General features: G+C 40.2%; 2 protein-coding genes across 2 annotated transcripts in view; one reads left to right on the forward strand and one right to left on the reverse strand.

The window, feature by feature from the left end:
* The window catches only part of LRIG1 (leucine rich repeats and immunoglobulin like domains 1), a 110,359-nt gene extending 100,724 nt beyond the window's left edge, over nucleotides 1-9,635 (forward strand). Inside the window, exons 15-19 of the mRNA XM_088473381.1 lie at nucleotides 96-533; nucleotides 1,298-1,345; nucleotides 2,010-2,150; nucleotides 3,908-4,207; nucleotides 5,424-9,635. Of these exons, the coding sequence (XP_088329507.1) occupies nucleotides 96-533; nucleotides 1,298-1,345; nucleotides 2,010-2,150; nucleotides 3,908-4,207; nucleotides 5,424-5,629 (1,133 nt within the window). The 3' untranslated portion in view covers nucleotides 5,630-9,635. The remainder of the gene's footprint in view (nucleotides 1-95; nucleotides 534-1,297; nucleotides 1,346-2,009; nucleotides 2,151-3,907; nucleotides 4,208-5,423) is intronic.
* Nucleotides 9,636-11,194: 1,559 nt separating this feature from the next.
* The window catches only part of SLC25A26 (solute carrier family 25 member 26), a 173,556-nt gene continuing 168,607 nt past the window's right edge, over nucleotides 11,195-16,143 (reverse strand). The window contains exon 10 of the mRNA XM_088473382.1: nucleotides 11,195-12,338. Coding sequence (XP_088329508.1) covers nucleotides 12,242-12,338 — 97 coding nt within the window. The 3' untranslated portion in view covers nucleotides 11,195-12,241. The remainder of the gene's footprint in view (nucleotides 12,339-16,143) is intronic.

Consider the following 16,143-nt stretch of genomic DNA (forward strand, 5'->3'; position numbering starts at 1 on the left):
TACAAACTTTCTAATAGAAATAGAAATAAAAATGAGTCCTCTACTTTTACCGTACAATGTTTGTGGCGTTCACTTTGCCATCTTTGTATTTTCAGAGATGCCGTTTTTGGCACAGCCCCTAGAAGACCGCACGGTTTATGCCGGGGACACATTAGCGTTACAGTGCAAAGCTAACGGTAGCCCGCCCCCACGCATCACCTGGCTGAAAGGAGACGAGCCCCTTGTTATGTCAGAACGGCACCATTTTACAACGGGCAACCAGTTCCTCATAATACGCAATGTGGTGCAGGAGGATGCTGGGAAATATACCTGCGAAATGTCCAACACACTCGGGACGGAACGCGCTTTCAGTCAAGTCAGCATTTTCCCTATGGCCAGCTGTGCATCAGAGTCCACCAAGGTGGAGGGGGCCATGACGTTTGGCATAATCACCATTGCCGTGGTGTGTAGCATTGTCATAACCTCTCTGGTGTGGGTGTGTATCATCTACCAAACCAGGAAGAAGAGTGAGGAGTACAGCGTCACCAACACAGGTCATTTCCAGCTCATTCTTTCATGTATACCAGGAACTACATTGGTGCCTTTGTGGGAGAGCAGGAAACTGTGCCATCAATAAAGGAATTGGGCCCAATGGGTGAAGAAGCTTCCCTCCAGCTGTTGTGGACTACACATCCCCCAGCATGCCTTGGCAGCTATCTGGACATGCAAAAACTGTTGCTGTGCATGCTGGGATGTGTAGTTCTGCAACAGCTGGAGGCCCGCTTATTGACCGCACATGCTCTATTCAGTGTCGAGGCAGACACGTTAAATAGCCGACAATATTTTTAGGGGTTTTTTTTTGCATAGAATAGAGTAGGTCCTCATCGTCGTCTTCTTGCAAACTATTCATTATTGTATTGTACAAGTTTCCATTACCATACACCTAGCCGCTATCGTGGCAATTTCCCGTTCTCCCGATAGCGAGGTCAGGGAATCCGGAATATTCAACATGTTAAAAAAAAAAATCTTGATTTCCCAATCCAGGCCTAAAAATGGTCGGAATCGATAAGTCAGGGATTTTCAACCTGTTGTTTGGGAAATTAGGGGCCTTACATGTATGGGCCCCTTTAGTATTGTGTTACTAATAAATACTCGATTTCAGGGGAAGCATATTTTTCTAGTTAGTTTGTGGTTGTACTGAAACCCTGGCTCCATTCACTTTGCCAGTCAAACTGCTGACGTCTTACAGATGAGACCAGTTGTTTTTTCTTTTTTATATATAACTAAAAGTAACTGGGAAACATGTTCTGCTTTACAGATGAAACCATTGTACCACCGGATGTTCCAAGCTATTTATCATCGCAAGGTATGTCATAGGAACATTCTGTTATCAGCATTGGGTCCTGAGGGAGCAGAGTGGTCATTTTAGACCAGTAACAGTCGCTCATCATACGCTAAAAATTTCATTCAACAAAAGCATTTCAAAACCTTTAAAATCAAAATCATATAAATGTTTTATATTAGAAACAATAAGACATATTCTATTGGTAGCACTTGGCTATTAATTACCTGACCACTTCTTTGCTATAGTTGGCTTACCACATTAGGGTCACTTTGGGCTAGACTGGGTACTAGGGGTTATGGTCTCCAGCATTTTAGGGTGGGACTATGTTACCCCCTCCCCTGCACTTTTGTGTCCCTACAGAGGCCAGACCAGGATTACTTTAACCCCCCTGCCCCCACCTCTCAATGCCCTTGCTGACTTGGTAACTGAAGTCCAGCAAATGTTCTTCAGTGTGCGTGGTTATTTCTTCGAACCAGTCCAGCCCTGTGCTGTAGGCACATAGCCTTCTTCCAACTTCAGTGGATCTTTACTGAAAACCAATGGACAGAGGGCTGGTTCTCTGACTTAGGCAGTACCCCTTCTCCTACTCCCCTCCTCTACCCCTTTACTTGTACGCAGTAGGCTTGGTTAAGAACACTTTGCACCTCGGAGCATGTTTGGATGAGTGATTGGTCTTCTCTTCCAGGCAAATGCTCTAATGATGGGACTGGAGACACCGATGTGGAGGGTTGCAATGTGGGGTACAGGCAGCCAAGACTTTGCATAGGATGCAACGCGGATGAGCCATGTAAAACAGCGGATGGGTTGTTCAGTACAGATAATACAGGTAAGACGCATTCTGGTTATCAGCTTACAGGGTGAAGCTGTGATATAGAGAAAAAAATAATCGTTTTCCATTGAACCATACAAACTATCTTTAGATTGAGAGCAAGAGATTTACTTTCATACTTGAAATCATTAATACAGGTAGAGACGTTTTGCTTCTATGAGTATAAAGAAATATCCCCTACACAGTACTAGCCCAGTGACAGCCATATGCCATACTCTGAGAACTAGTCAGCTAGAACTCTTAAATGAATAACTGACTCGCCGATCGCATCTGTCAAAAAATTTCTAAAACTACCACACTATGGTCCGAGTGTAATAGCCCATTATTTGCAGGCACCGCTGTGGACCTACATGTATTATATTATAAATGTCACACATTAACTTCATTTATTAAACCCGGAATTTATGTCATACTAAGACCCTGCTCCCGGTTTTAGAGCAGATCTGGCAGAGGTGTATAAATACAGGTACATTACACATGAATGGACATCCCCTTGAAGAAGTCTAGATACCAGACAAAACGCGTGGGGTCTGTGCTATTCTGCCTAGCTGGAACTTCCTAACCTGACACTGAGATAAGCTCATTATTGATTACTTGCTACTTGAATTTACCTGGTCTATCCATTTTTTTATATTTTATCTACTTTTATGTATTGTCTATATGCATTTTACTGTGCAAACCATTATTGCACAGTCACTTTCTTATTTATTTAATAAATTGTATATTTTTGTATAGTTAACATTTGTGTTTTTTTATATATACATACATATTTCGATATCTGCACTGATGATATGTTATTTGCACTAAAAACACTTTATACATAATTTTTTTTTGCCATATTTTATTTAAATTGGTACATGAGATTTATTTTAATGAACTTTTTACTTTTTCTGCACACGTACACTTTGTATTTACTCTAAGAGTGATTAATTTGAATAATTTTTATACTATATATTTGTTCATTTGTACACAGCACTTAATACTTTCAGGTGCTCTATCAATTTGATTTACTGTTAATTTATTACATGAGGGTGCACTCACCAGACTTCATAGATATCAAAAAGATTTGTTTTTATTTATGTCATCTTAAAAATCGACAAAGGTCCAAGCATGGGACCGAAACGTCGATGGATGGCTGTACTATGGCTGTATTTTTAAGATGACGTAAATAAAAACAATTTTTTTTGATATCTATGAAGTCTGGTGAGTGCACCCTCATTTTGTTTGGAGATTGTCTGGGGGGGTGGGGGGGGGTGTGTGTGTGTGTGTGTGTGTGTGTGTGTGTGTGTGTGTGTGTGTAAAAAGTGGGGTAGCACTCCCCAGTCTTCTTAAAAAAATCTCTTTATTGCATCTCAGTACAATTGTTAAAACATTTTTACTAAGATGCAATAAAGAGATGTTTTTAAGAAGACTGGTGAGTGCTAAATCCCCCCCCCCCCCCACCCCGTTTTTTTTTCTACTTTTGCATGAAGAGGATTATTGTGATCCCATATGGGTGTGTCACCCCAGCAATTTATTATTGAAGACGTGAGCGTGGACCTATTTGGACTATATATATATTTAGACATATTCAGAATGTGAACATTTCTTTTCTGAATTTTGAATATACAGTCACTTTATCCATTTTTAGATCATTATATTATGTTATTTGTCATCTGCAATCTTTTTAATGACTTCTATTGCTAGTATGGGAACAAGATGGAAGCAGGACATATGCATGTGTAAAAACAAAATGTCTTGTTTTACCGTCCTAGGCTACGGATATCAGGTTGTATGTACAGACTGCTTGGAGGGTCGTGCTATGTACAGCAAGGACACAGACTATTGTCCACAGACATTGCCATCTATAGACTGCTCATACGAAAAGCCAAAAAGCGACCATGAAATTTATAGGAATGGTATGGACCACTCTAGGCTGCCAAATGGTCACCAAAACATTGGGACAATAAACTACAACAAAATGGATGACTGTGATCTTGTGTATCCAAGCAACCATGAAAGGGATCCTCTCTTCAGCAAACATCAGTCACATGTATTGATTTCTGATGCACAAGGTATAGTACTCTAAAAACTTAAATATGTATACTAGTTCAGTAATAAGATGCAACAGTTTATATTGCAAAGCGTTATGCAATGCTGAAAACAGAATTGTGTACATACTCTTTACCTGTTCTACATTATTTTACCTATTAGTGCTTGGGAAACTTTGAGACAAGTGACAAGATCACATGGCTCTCAGCGGACCTCAAAACAGGCCAGATATCTGATTGTAATTCAGTCTAATTCTATATTATGTGGATCATAATATGTGATCATTCTACTTGGCCCTAGTGTCAAACTCCTATATCCACCCATCACGTGGATGTAGCCAAATTCGCTATTCATTATCAGACGGGTTCTGTATGCGATTTCGACATTCAATATGAGGACACTGTTAGGTTGAACCCGGCATGCCGACATGAGAGTGTCAGCTTTACAACTTCAAACAAGATGTTTAACCATTGTGTTTGAAGTTGAAAGCAGTATAACAGTGTTGGATTTTCAAGTGTATTATTAGCATTCCCGCATGCCGGGTTCAACGGCGTTCTCATTGTCCACATTTTGAATGTTTAAATCGGAACTATGGCGGTCAGGCTGCTTGGACAGTAGCACGTGGGGGTCAGGCTGCTTGGACAGTAGCACATGGCGGTCAGGCTGCTTGGACAGTAGCACGTGGCGGTCAGGCTGCTTGGACAGTAGCACGTGGCGGTCAGGCTGCTTGGACAGTAGCACGTGGCGGTCAGGCTGCTTGGACAGTAGCACAAGACGGTCAGGCTGCTTGGACAATAGCACGTGGCGGTCAGGCTGCTTGGACAATAGCACGTGGCGGTCAGGCTGCTTGGACAGTAGCACGTGGCGGTCAGGCTGCTTGGACAGTAGCACCTGCCCGTCAGGCTGCTTGGACAGTCGCACATGCCCGTCAGGCTGCTTGGACAGTAGCACGTGGCGGTCAGGCTGCTTGGACAGTAGCACATTATTTATTATTCAATCAATGCCCTTATCCACACAGCTCCTTCTCTCACCTATATTATTATCATAGATTATTTGGAAGGTGCCACAAACCTCTGCACTGCCGGACAGTCACAGCTACAAATCTCACTTAAAACAGAACAACTAGATACGAGATTGATGCAGGAGCTACAGCCATGAGCCTGAGGATAGAGACAGACCAGCTTGTGAGAGGGACTCTGTAATGTCTCATTAATAAAATACTCCTTAATATCTTTATAGGTTCGCACCTGGAGCCATTAATCAGGTCACCTGAAAGAGGAGGATTATACCACCCCCCAGTACCGGACTGTTCTGTACAGGAGCAAACACCATACATAACTGGTTCTGTACCTGAGGGTACAGCCAAACAGACTCTGCTTTCCAACGGCCATGCAGTATCACCATCAGTGACTGACCACAGGTCACACAACGGCTCAAGGGACTAGGAATGATTGCTAAGTGCAAAGAAGAATAAATGACTTTAAATATTGCACTGAAACCGGCACAGATTCTGCTACCTCAACTCCTAAACTCACTATTTAGGGGTAAACTGAAAAGGAAAAAAAATGAGGTATGAATCAAACACTTTTATAGGAAACCATCCTGCGCGATCCTCGCTGGGATAAATGTACTTTACAGACTTCTAATACAAGTGTTGATAGCTCAAACTTTGAATTGCATTTGCGGCACAAAAATGTAAGAGACTTGTAAGTAGTGAAACAAAAACTAAAAAATGTATTTGATACATTGTACATAAGAGTTTTCATAAATATATATATATATATATCTATAAATATGTAAATATCTAAACTAGATTGAAATATATACCTATATGTTTTACAGAGTCTATTTTAATTGTTAGTGCATGGCTAACATGAAAACAGCTGTGAAATGTGTCACTGGTGTTTGGGAAAGAATGAATAAGGTGCCTTATTGTATATACTAAAACAAAATGTGGGTTGATTTATGGAGGGCGAGGGGTGCAGCTGGCTAACGCGTTTCTCCAGCTGTGTACAGGATTTTCAGGAATTTAGTTATAGATCATTTTTGCAACAGTCTCCTAAGTTCCTTGTGGAATAAAGTCATTTTAAAGCTAAAACCCTAAATTTAAAATTTTTCATAGGCTAAATGGATATTTTAAATTGACATTAGTTGTACAGTCATTTGCCGACTGCTGGGGTTTCCATAATGGGTATCTCTCAAGCTGGGTACACATTAGACTATATGTACCCAGCCGATCTATCTATTTAATGAGCAGCAGAGCAAAGCCATTTCTAAAGTATACAAAAAGTTGCAATTTGTTTTTGTTTACTTAATGGGAGCAAACAAACCTCCTATGTAAGATAAATAAACTTAAGTATAGCTAATTCCATGTAAGAATTCATTAAATCTTAGGGCCACGGGGCATATTTTATAGACCTATATATATTTTCCAATACGGAGAAGCATGCCAGTATTTAGCAGCTGTCCCTTCCAACAGCCCGGTAGATTGCCTACAGCCTAAGCAAATGGCTTGCACAAACCTTGACTATAAAGAAAGGCTAATTGCACTTATTATCTTGTACCAGCAATTGGGACTTTTTGGATAATTGCAACAAGGGAAAACACGGAAGGAAAGGTTTAGTACATAAAACGTTACATTTCTAGATCACATTCCAAAAACTTAGAAACTGTTCATTAGAATGATGCTAAAACCAGCCGAAAACATTACTATGAAGCCATAGTTCAACGAGATGACAACATGGCAGGGTCAAATATATTTAAAGGGAAATTGGGTGCATTTTGCTTCCCTCCTATTTGGACCCACCTCGCTATAAAATAGATTGTGGTACTTTGCCAGTTGTCTGCATTGTCCAGGAGGCACAGACCCAGACGTCTCCGATGCACAGCATTATATACAGGCGGTGATGTGCATGGTTGATTGGAAGCTGTACCAGCCCAGGTAGTAGTATCTCTGGACACATCAGGAATGGGAACCCAGTGAATCTTAGGAGCCGGATTTCAGTGGTGTTTTTTTTAATGGAATTATCCTTTTAAAAAAATATATATTTTTGCACAACTAGAATCAGTGATATCCTTTGATGAAAACACCCAGACTGGCCTCAAACTTAAGTGGAGATTTATGAAATCATCTAAAGAGTATACGTGCAGGTGTTGACCATAGCAACCAATCAGATACTAGTTAGCATGGTATAGAATGCACTAGATAAATGATAGCTAGAATCTGATTGGCTAAATAGTATGTTAGCCACTCACACTGTAAATAGCATGGATTTGCACTTTTGGGACATCTTGCGCTGTGTATGAATGTGTGCCGAGTGCCATCATTTCTGACCTTATCTATAAATCCCTTATAAAGGGGCTCAACATAGGACATTCTGAGACCTAAAGTCATAAATTTTACAATGTGTAGGAAATATCTGATGTCAATGCTTTATCATCATACTACTCTTTATCATCAACCTACTCTCCCGGAAGTTGTGGGAGGCTCCCCCTGCAACCCTAGAAGTGTGTCCCGATCTCACACATCCTGCCCGCTTACTACTGAAGTGGGTGTATGAAGGGGCGGGCTAAACGGCACAAAAATGCATAATTTAGCCCCGCCCATTCTCACAGTTCCATGATTTGGGGCAGCTTACTGTGCCAAGGGCAGTGCCTAATGACATAGGAGCCCGGCCCCGCCCCAGAAGTAGGCAAGTATGTTTTTATCATACATCCACTAACAGCTGTGATGTTTTACATTTTTTAATAGCATAATGTAAATTAACCTTTAGTAGATTATGAAGAGAGACTAGTCATTTTTTCTTTTTTTTTAAGAATATAAACTTTTTTTTTTCCAAAGTCTAAAAATGTGCAGAATAGAATTGGTTTCTCTTTAACACTTTGTTGCTGTGGATGAGGACAAAAGCAGGAATGTTAACATTTCACCATGAAGTATGTCTGAGCTCTAGTTCCGGCAAAGTCTTCCCTTATTGTCTCTATTCTGAGGGGTGTGCATTGATCCAAATAGCTCATAGTATTTTAATATAGGAATTTTATCTATAATTGAAAATGGGCTTTTCCTTTCTGTACCAGGTTTTAATAGTTGATGGTAGCCAGATATTTATTAATGTAAAGAGAAAAATTACGCTGATCGCCACACGTTAGGGGAACCAAAGTACCAGCATGCTTTTGCTATTTTTTTAACTTATAATTTCACTTGGGGTCCCTAATTTAAAGCAAGTTCAGAACTAGTTGTGTACAGTAGAATGTATTGCAAACCCGACAACAGAACACAAATACAGATTTGGGAACCGCTGGCCCACCCAGTGCAAATTTCTGGATTACAGTTCAATTACACTATTGACAACAAAATGTTACTGAATTATTTTTTTTTTACATATGAAAGCGAAAAATACACTTATTTGCTTGTTTTTTTTGTACTTTGTGTTGTATACAGTTTTACAGACTTCATGTGTCACAGTATTTAATCATGTCTGAAATAGTTTAACCAAATGTACACAAATAATATCTCACTAAAGAAGGAGCAAAAACTGAAGAAAATAATAGAAATCATCAATACTAAAAATTTTACATAAATTTACGGTGTCCATTCCACTAATTGTAATTAAACTCACCATTACCTGTTATTTTAGACCCTTTATTAAGGTTAATGACGTTCAAATACTACTTTAAGCCTTTCATACGTATATCTGTATTTGGAATTGTGGTTCGTTCTACCATGGCAACCACTTTGGAGAGAGGACAGCCATTTTAAAAGCTGTGAAGTATGACAACAGTTGTAGAAATATAAGTTGTGAGCTGAGAAAAAAAATTAACTCTTATTATTACCATTAATACTTTGTTTCTGGAATAGTTAAGGTTTTTAGTTTTTAATTTATGTGTGGCCTGTTTACTTCACTCTTTTTCCAGAAAAGCCTGTTCATTTGAATATGTGATGGTACTAATTAATTTGGGTCAGTTTTAGTAATTAGCGAGGCAGGTTATCAGAAAATTTGTCAAGGCAACGACAAGAAGTTTTGACACTAAGCGCCATTTTGTTGCTATAGCAATGTGTCACATGATAAATGAGCCATGTGTTTGTTCTAGAAAATACCAATAGCATTACCAGATGCTAAGAACAAAGTATTACTAGGCCCTGGGCCTCTGTAGTAAAACTGTACTTACTCAGTTTCTTCAATTAAAAAAATTAAATAAAATATTTTTTAAGCTAAAGCACATTTGCCACATTTAGCCATAACTTCTTTTTGTGGGATAGTTCGTTATTACTTCCAAAAACTATAGGAAAATGCTGCTTCTGAGAGGCAATGTGAAAGGAAGTATTACTTTTGTATAGTTATTTATTTATAGAAAATGTGGTACAATGTATATTGAAAAATACTGAAGTTACTGACAACTGGCATTGAAGTGTCTTTACTAAATGATTTTTTTTTTTTTTTTTTGAAAAATAAAAAAAATTATGAGAAAATAACTTGTACATGTGCTTTTTTCTTATTGAGTAATAAGACCTAATGAGCATGTTTTACCCCATTGGAACATCACACTCTCCAAACATGTCATTATCTGTGGGACATAAATCTAATTAAATTCACCTAACAATGAGAAAATTCTTGATTAAAAGTACATGGGTTTTTCAGTCCAGAAAGTCTTATTAAAGTCCTCTTTGTTTGCCAGTGTAGAAAACATTGTGCCTGATCGAGCTGTCTATAGGTATCCATGTCTTAGTTGTTAAACATTTGTAGCAGGTGACAAAAAGCTAGTGTAGCCTAGCACTAACTGGCACACTTGTGACTTTTTTAGGTCTTAGCTGCCCTATAGTAAGGCTAAACTAGATGGGTTAGTAAAGTTCCAAGTATGAATGCTACATTCAAGGCTAAAAGGCTTTAGGAAATTCTACAAATACCAAAATATTTATCTATGTTCAAAGAAGTGATTTGTGAGGGAGCCCTGTTTAAATTCTTAAGAGCTTATGCTGAAGAAATTCCAAAAATGTTGAGGTGACTGACAAGCCAGTGTATTATTACAAGTGCTGTACCTCCAAGGAGAGGGGTCTATTTACTGTCTGCAATCAATAAATGTTGTAGAATGAAATACCTATACTAAAAACTTTCGATAAGTAGCCATATTCATCTGCAGTCAGTCAGATAAGGTACCACCACCACTAGAGGCCAAAATGGAAAATGGACCCAGCCAAACCGAGCAAGTCAAAAGAAAATCTTCGTCACAGCCATCAAAGAACAAACCTTTCCCTAAATGTCAGGGATGTAAATAAAAAAAACACACGCCATTCCTATATGGAGCTCAAAACTGTGAAAGCAATTATATTTCATAATAATAATTAGATCAAATTACATGTTACCTCACTCATAATAATGTGGTGTTCTGTATAAACTGTCTACAGTTGGAGGCAGCCATTTTGTAGCTAAGATGAAAATGCAGTGTATCCATTGACTAACGGAGGCATGGTCTTCATTGTTGGCAAACATACCTCAGCAGTCACTGGGGGGGCGACACTGGCTTGTAGTGACCTAATTGGCTGAAAAGTCTAGATCCAGTATATAAAATGGCTGCTTCCACAATGTGTAGATGATATAAGCGGTATTGATGACTAATGCGTACTATATTTCACCAATAAACAAACACAAAAATGAATGTCAACAGTTTACAAATCAGGTTAATAGCCAATAGGAAACAAATAAAATGGCTGTGTTAGCCTGTAACAAGTGTATTGATGGTACAATGGTGCAATTTCACGAGCAAATGTTTCTTCCATGTGTATACAAGTAAATATTTGTTCTTCAAAGTTATTGATCTTGTGTTTTCTGCAGTAATTTGTTCTGATGTATTTATACACCACTGTGTAATCTACCACCAATGTTGTCATATGCAGAACTTTATCCGTTTATTGAACGGGGGACAAAAACCAGCTGTAAAACACATTATAAAATTGAATGTTTCAAAAAGTAATAATTTTAAAAGTTTAATGTTTTAGAACTTGAATAAATCAACCATTTACTTGAAAAACTTGTATTTAATTAGAAACTTCAGCAGAGATTCACACTTCTCACAAAACTCTTGATAAAAACAAAATGAAGTAAAGTAAATGATCAAATAGACAATGTGATAGAATAACAGTCTCTCTTTAATGCTTATGCTGCGATCATTCCTAATCTACTATACAAAGCTGACTCAAATCAAAGACTTGTTCCTGAGTGGCAGGGCAAGGACTTGTTTCTGGTGATTGGCACGGCCAGATACTATATAAAGAAGGGACTGGAATAATACCAGGAGTGCTACATGTGAACTATTTACCCTGTAACCTGAAATGTAAAGTTCACTTCTATTAAATCTACAAGTGTTTGTTGAAGTAACCTAATGCATCTATATAGAGCAGAATTGACACCGTTAAGGTGCATACACACGTAACGATTTTTTAAACGATTTAACTATAACGACGTCGTTATCATTCAATTGTTGAAATAATCTTTCAGTTTCTGAATTATAACGATGAACGATTATCATTCATGTGCGTTCCCATTTGTAGTTCATTCTGACTGACCAACTGAACGATTTTCATTAAGGGAAGTTACAAAAATCGTTTGCAGTTAAAAAAATCGTTCATTACACTTTAAAACATCTGACAGAAAATCGTTCCTAAAATCGTTGGTAACAAAATCGTTTGTGTGTGTATACAGCTTTAAAGTTATTTTCAAGTAATATGTTTGCTCCATGTTTAAAATAAAATAAACTTGACACCGTATAATGGATTTTGGTTTGAAAGGGTGAAGTATTGTCTTTTGGTGTAATACTGTTCTAGTTTCTCCTGGCTATACCGGTGCTGTGGGAGTATAATGACCACATGTCATAGACTGCATTAATATATGGAGGGGTTTTTTTCAGACAGAATAATAGCTGAAGATTTCTCTGTGCGGTTTTGCTTGGACCATAACAGACTGTAACCTGTCCTCATAGTGTCTTGGTATAAACCAGTGACCTGTTTAGCTCGCTGCTGATCACGTGTTGTGCCAGCCTCATTTTGCAGGTTCCACTTGAATTCTTCACCGAAGCAAACTGCGCACTTTGTCGTAAGCCCCGAGGAAGATGAAACCTCCGAGGCTGATTGCGGTCATTCTGGGGACAATGCCGGCAAATAATCTGAATAAAAAAAAAAAAAATATCAGAGATTAGAGGATTTCTCCACATTAACCTGTACCTATCGCCCCTCAGCAGGTGAGAACGCCATTTTGGGTATCAACGATTCAGCCTTCAAAATGGCAGGTCAGAAGAGTATGGAAACCTGGGCTACGCCAAAAACGTTTTTATATACGAGGGTATTTATGACACCACAAACTTCCTGCATCCATGTGACCGCAGCCTCACATTTCTACTCTGTGCTGCTGGAGACCCTGCAACTTCCACTGTCTAACGCTGTCTGTGGTATCCTGCTACCTCCATACACTATTACTAGCGCAGTCACAAGTGGACAGCTTAAGCTGCCCATACACCAGACCAACTTTCCTCCAACCATCCAACTAGTTGGTTGGTTAGAATGGAAATCCGGTAATGCCTGGGAGCAAATGACAATCAGCCATTTGTTCTCAAACCCCCGGAAAATTGATGGAAGCTGTTATTCAGACAAGTTTTTTTTTTTTTTTTTTTTTTTTTAAATCAAACCGCTTTAATCAAATTCCCTGAACGACTTTTTTTCCCTGTTTTCTGGTGTATGGGAGCAAATTGCTGATCCCATACGTTATCAGATTTTCATTCCAACCAACCAACTAGTTGGATGGCTGGAGGAAAGTTGGTCTGGTGTATGGGTAGTTTTACTCCTGTCTCCCCCTAACGTCAGCACTCACCTCCTGAAATACTCTGTGCTTGTGCCACCATAAACATTCTGATAGGAGGAATGGCTATACTATGTAGTAGCTTGCTCTTTAGTTTGTAACCTTCGATAACAAATATCATCTCAGTCGTTGTAAATCCTGCAACACGTGTTAGTACTGGGTGTTTCATTGGCTATTGTCCCCAAAGTTTTTCTTATAACTTTTAAAGTAATTGACGTAATTTAGTGAAATATGACACTAGGAGAAACACGAGGATGTCACAGCAAGTGTTCAAAGTGTTCGCCATTAGCATCCAGGCCGGCTGATCACGCATGCGCCAAGTGGAGGTCAGCTGTCCACCACCCTAGTCAGCAGCGCAGTCCAAAATTCAAATAGGGGAGACACACCAACTGCCAGTGAGGATCTAACCAGTGAGGGTGGCAGTTGGTGTGGTTCCCCTATTTGAATTTTGGACTGCAATGCAGCCCCCACCTTTGGAGCCGCCACTGCTAGTCAGGGGGTATTCCTGCTTCTGACAGTGGTGTTGTGTACTGAGGCGTCCACATTCATCGTGTCTGTGCGTTACGTGCCGATAAGAACCTTTATCGACTCGGTTGTCCAGTACGACTGGAGAATAAATGTGCGTTGTTCAGCTGTGTACCGGATCATATCGGCCGGCACGCTACACACAATAGTGCGGCTGTGTCAAATTTCACAAAATTGTCAAATACTTTAAAAGTTATAAGAAAAACTTTGGGGCCAATAGCGAGTTACACACCCTGTATTTCATGGACACAGCTGTCATACTTTGTAGTGCCACCATGGTCATCATATAAACCTGCAAGGATGACCCTTTGTGCTGCATTGTCTCACGGTTTCCTCCAGCAGGGCACTACAGGCAGAGCACTCGGTGAGCACATCAGATACAGCATTGGGAGGACTTCCAGGTCTGCAGATAGTGTCAGGAAGCCTGGTCGAAGCATTGACGCCGGTTTATAAAGTCACAGAAACGGCAGCGTAGCACATGAAGCACTGCGCCGACTGAAGGCAGAATACCAAATACCAGCTGGAAACAGTTTAAGGATTCACTAGGCAGCACTTAAACCTATTAACATTATTGCGGAGTAATTTGCATGAGACTGGTATAGGGCAAATTCCCAAAGGAAAACTGCAAAATATTTTTAAAACCTGCTCCAGTGTGATCCCAATAACCAAACATTGGGTTTTGGGGTATTTTTTTTTAGACTGATCTAAAGAGCGCTATTAACAGGAATGGATTGTACACAATATTCACAACTGCTTAATTGTTCTAGTAATTCCCTACAGTATGAGGACCTGCACGATATTACGATAATGTTAAGTTATTTAGTTGTCTGTCAAAATTGCTCTATTTGCTCAGGGAATTGGTTATTTTCTCGTTTCTGTGTGAGACCCCATCCTAGTTATTTCAGGTAAGAGACCCGCATTGCTGGATTAACAACAGGGCAGCGAGCACAGGGACCCCCCACACAGTGTTGGACTCCCCTGCGGGAGGCAGGGCACAGGCTGCAACAAATGACGCCAATCAGGCATAATGTGAGCTGGGGGTTTGTGTGGCACCATAGGAACAGACATTCGCAGTGCTGGAAGTATTTACACATTATACTTTTACATAACATCACCTGTACTTCTTTTTGACACCTCTATTAGGGAACCTGTATGACATATCGCCGGACGTGAGCCCGGGGGATGTAATACCGATGCTGGCAGCTAGAACAGAGAAGATCCCGACAAGGTAAGTAAACTATCCCTAACCCTCTCTTAGGTTTAGGCACCCCTGGGGGAGGTTAGGGTTAGGAGCCCCTAAGTCCCCCTCGGGAGCCCCCTAACCTGACACCCCCCTCCCCAGCGGCTAAGAAAACACGTGCCCCGGTCTTACTTCATTCGGTCCCGCGTCATTATGTATTCCGGCGTCGAGATTATGTTAGGCATCGGTATCTCAACGTCTATCATACATCCCTGCCATCGGGATTGTGACCGGCGGCCGCAATTTAACTACATCCCCTCTATTAGTAAGGCCCCCACACACACACAAACATTAATCCAGACCTAGAGATCTGTGTGAGTGCCTGCACCCCAACGCCCCAGTACCCATGACTCAACCTGAAAAATATATTTGCCGTTGAGTCAGTCAGCAATAGCCTGACTGTCCAATCCACCATTGCATGCAGCAGAATGGAGACAGTCCAGCAATATATACATCGCACAGTGCAGACAGCTGCGGCAGGCAGGTCCTACACCACCGCATGACCTAATCATCTCTGCAGGCTCTTAATCATTCTGCTGTGTGCAACAGTGTCAGGTTCTAGGCAAAATGACCCTCAGTCTCCTCCTCTGTACCGAATATATCAGTCCGCCAGCTCCTGCATCAGCAGGAATTAAAGAATTGAGTTTGGGATGTGCTGTACTGTAAACTATCGGTTCTGCCGTAGCATTGCTATGACTCAGAGTTCATTTAAAGGGAATCAATTGCTACAAAAAAAAAAAAGTGTGTGTAATATAATCCCAAATGATGTCCCGTCTCCGTCATCTGCTGCGGGAGTTATGATGATCAGCATTACGGCCATATGAGAAGCCGGGGACTTGGATGCAGATAATCTAGATGTACTCTGCGGCCGGGGCAAGGAGAGAGTGAGGCTAAGGGGCTGACGGAGAGAGAGGCTAAGGGGCTGACGGAGAGAGAGGCTAAGGGGCTGACGGAGAGAGAGAAAATAATAATAAAAAAATAAATAAGGAGACAGATGGTAGAAAAACATAAATACATAACTGCTGGGGTTAATAATGAAATGTATGCAATGTGTCCTGTTAGGGTGAGCACCAAGGTAAGTTTTACAAATCAATAAATGGCCAAGGGGCTGTGAAAAGCCTCTTTCGTATCGCTGTGCACCAAATTCTATAGGCTTATCGGAGTCTGTATATGAAGCACAACGGAACATGGAATGAAAAAAAGTTGCGGCAGCTACATTGTGGCACTTCGTACAGATTCAGGGACTCAGTCGCATACATATATACATGTGTCACCTATGAAATGAATCAGCACAGTCTGCTGGTGATTCCAAGGGGTCTATTTACTAAGCAGTGTTAGGAAACAGAGTGAA

This window comes from Taudactylus pleione, unplaced genomic scaffold (assembly GCF_031769625.1).
Source record: "Taudactylus pleione unplaced genomic scaffold, aTauple2 ptg000135l, whole genome shotgun sequence".
Taxonomy (NCBI): domain Eukaryota; kingdom Metazoa; phylum Chordata; class Amphibia; order Anura; family Myobatrachidae; genus Taudactylus; species Taudactylus pleione.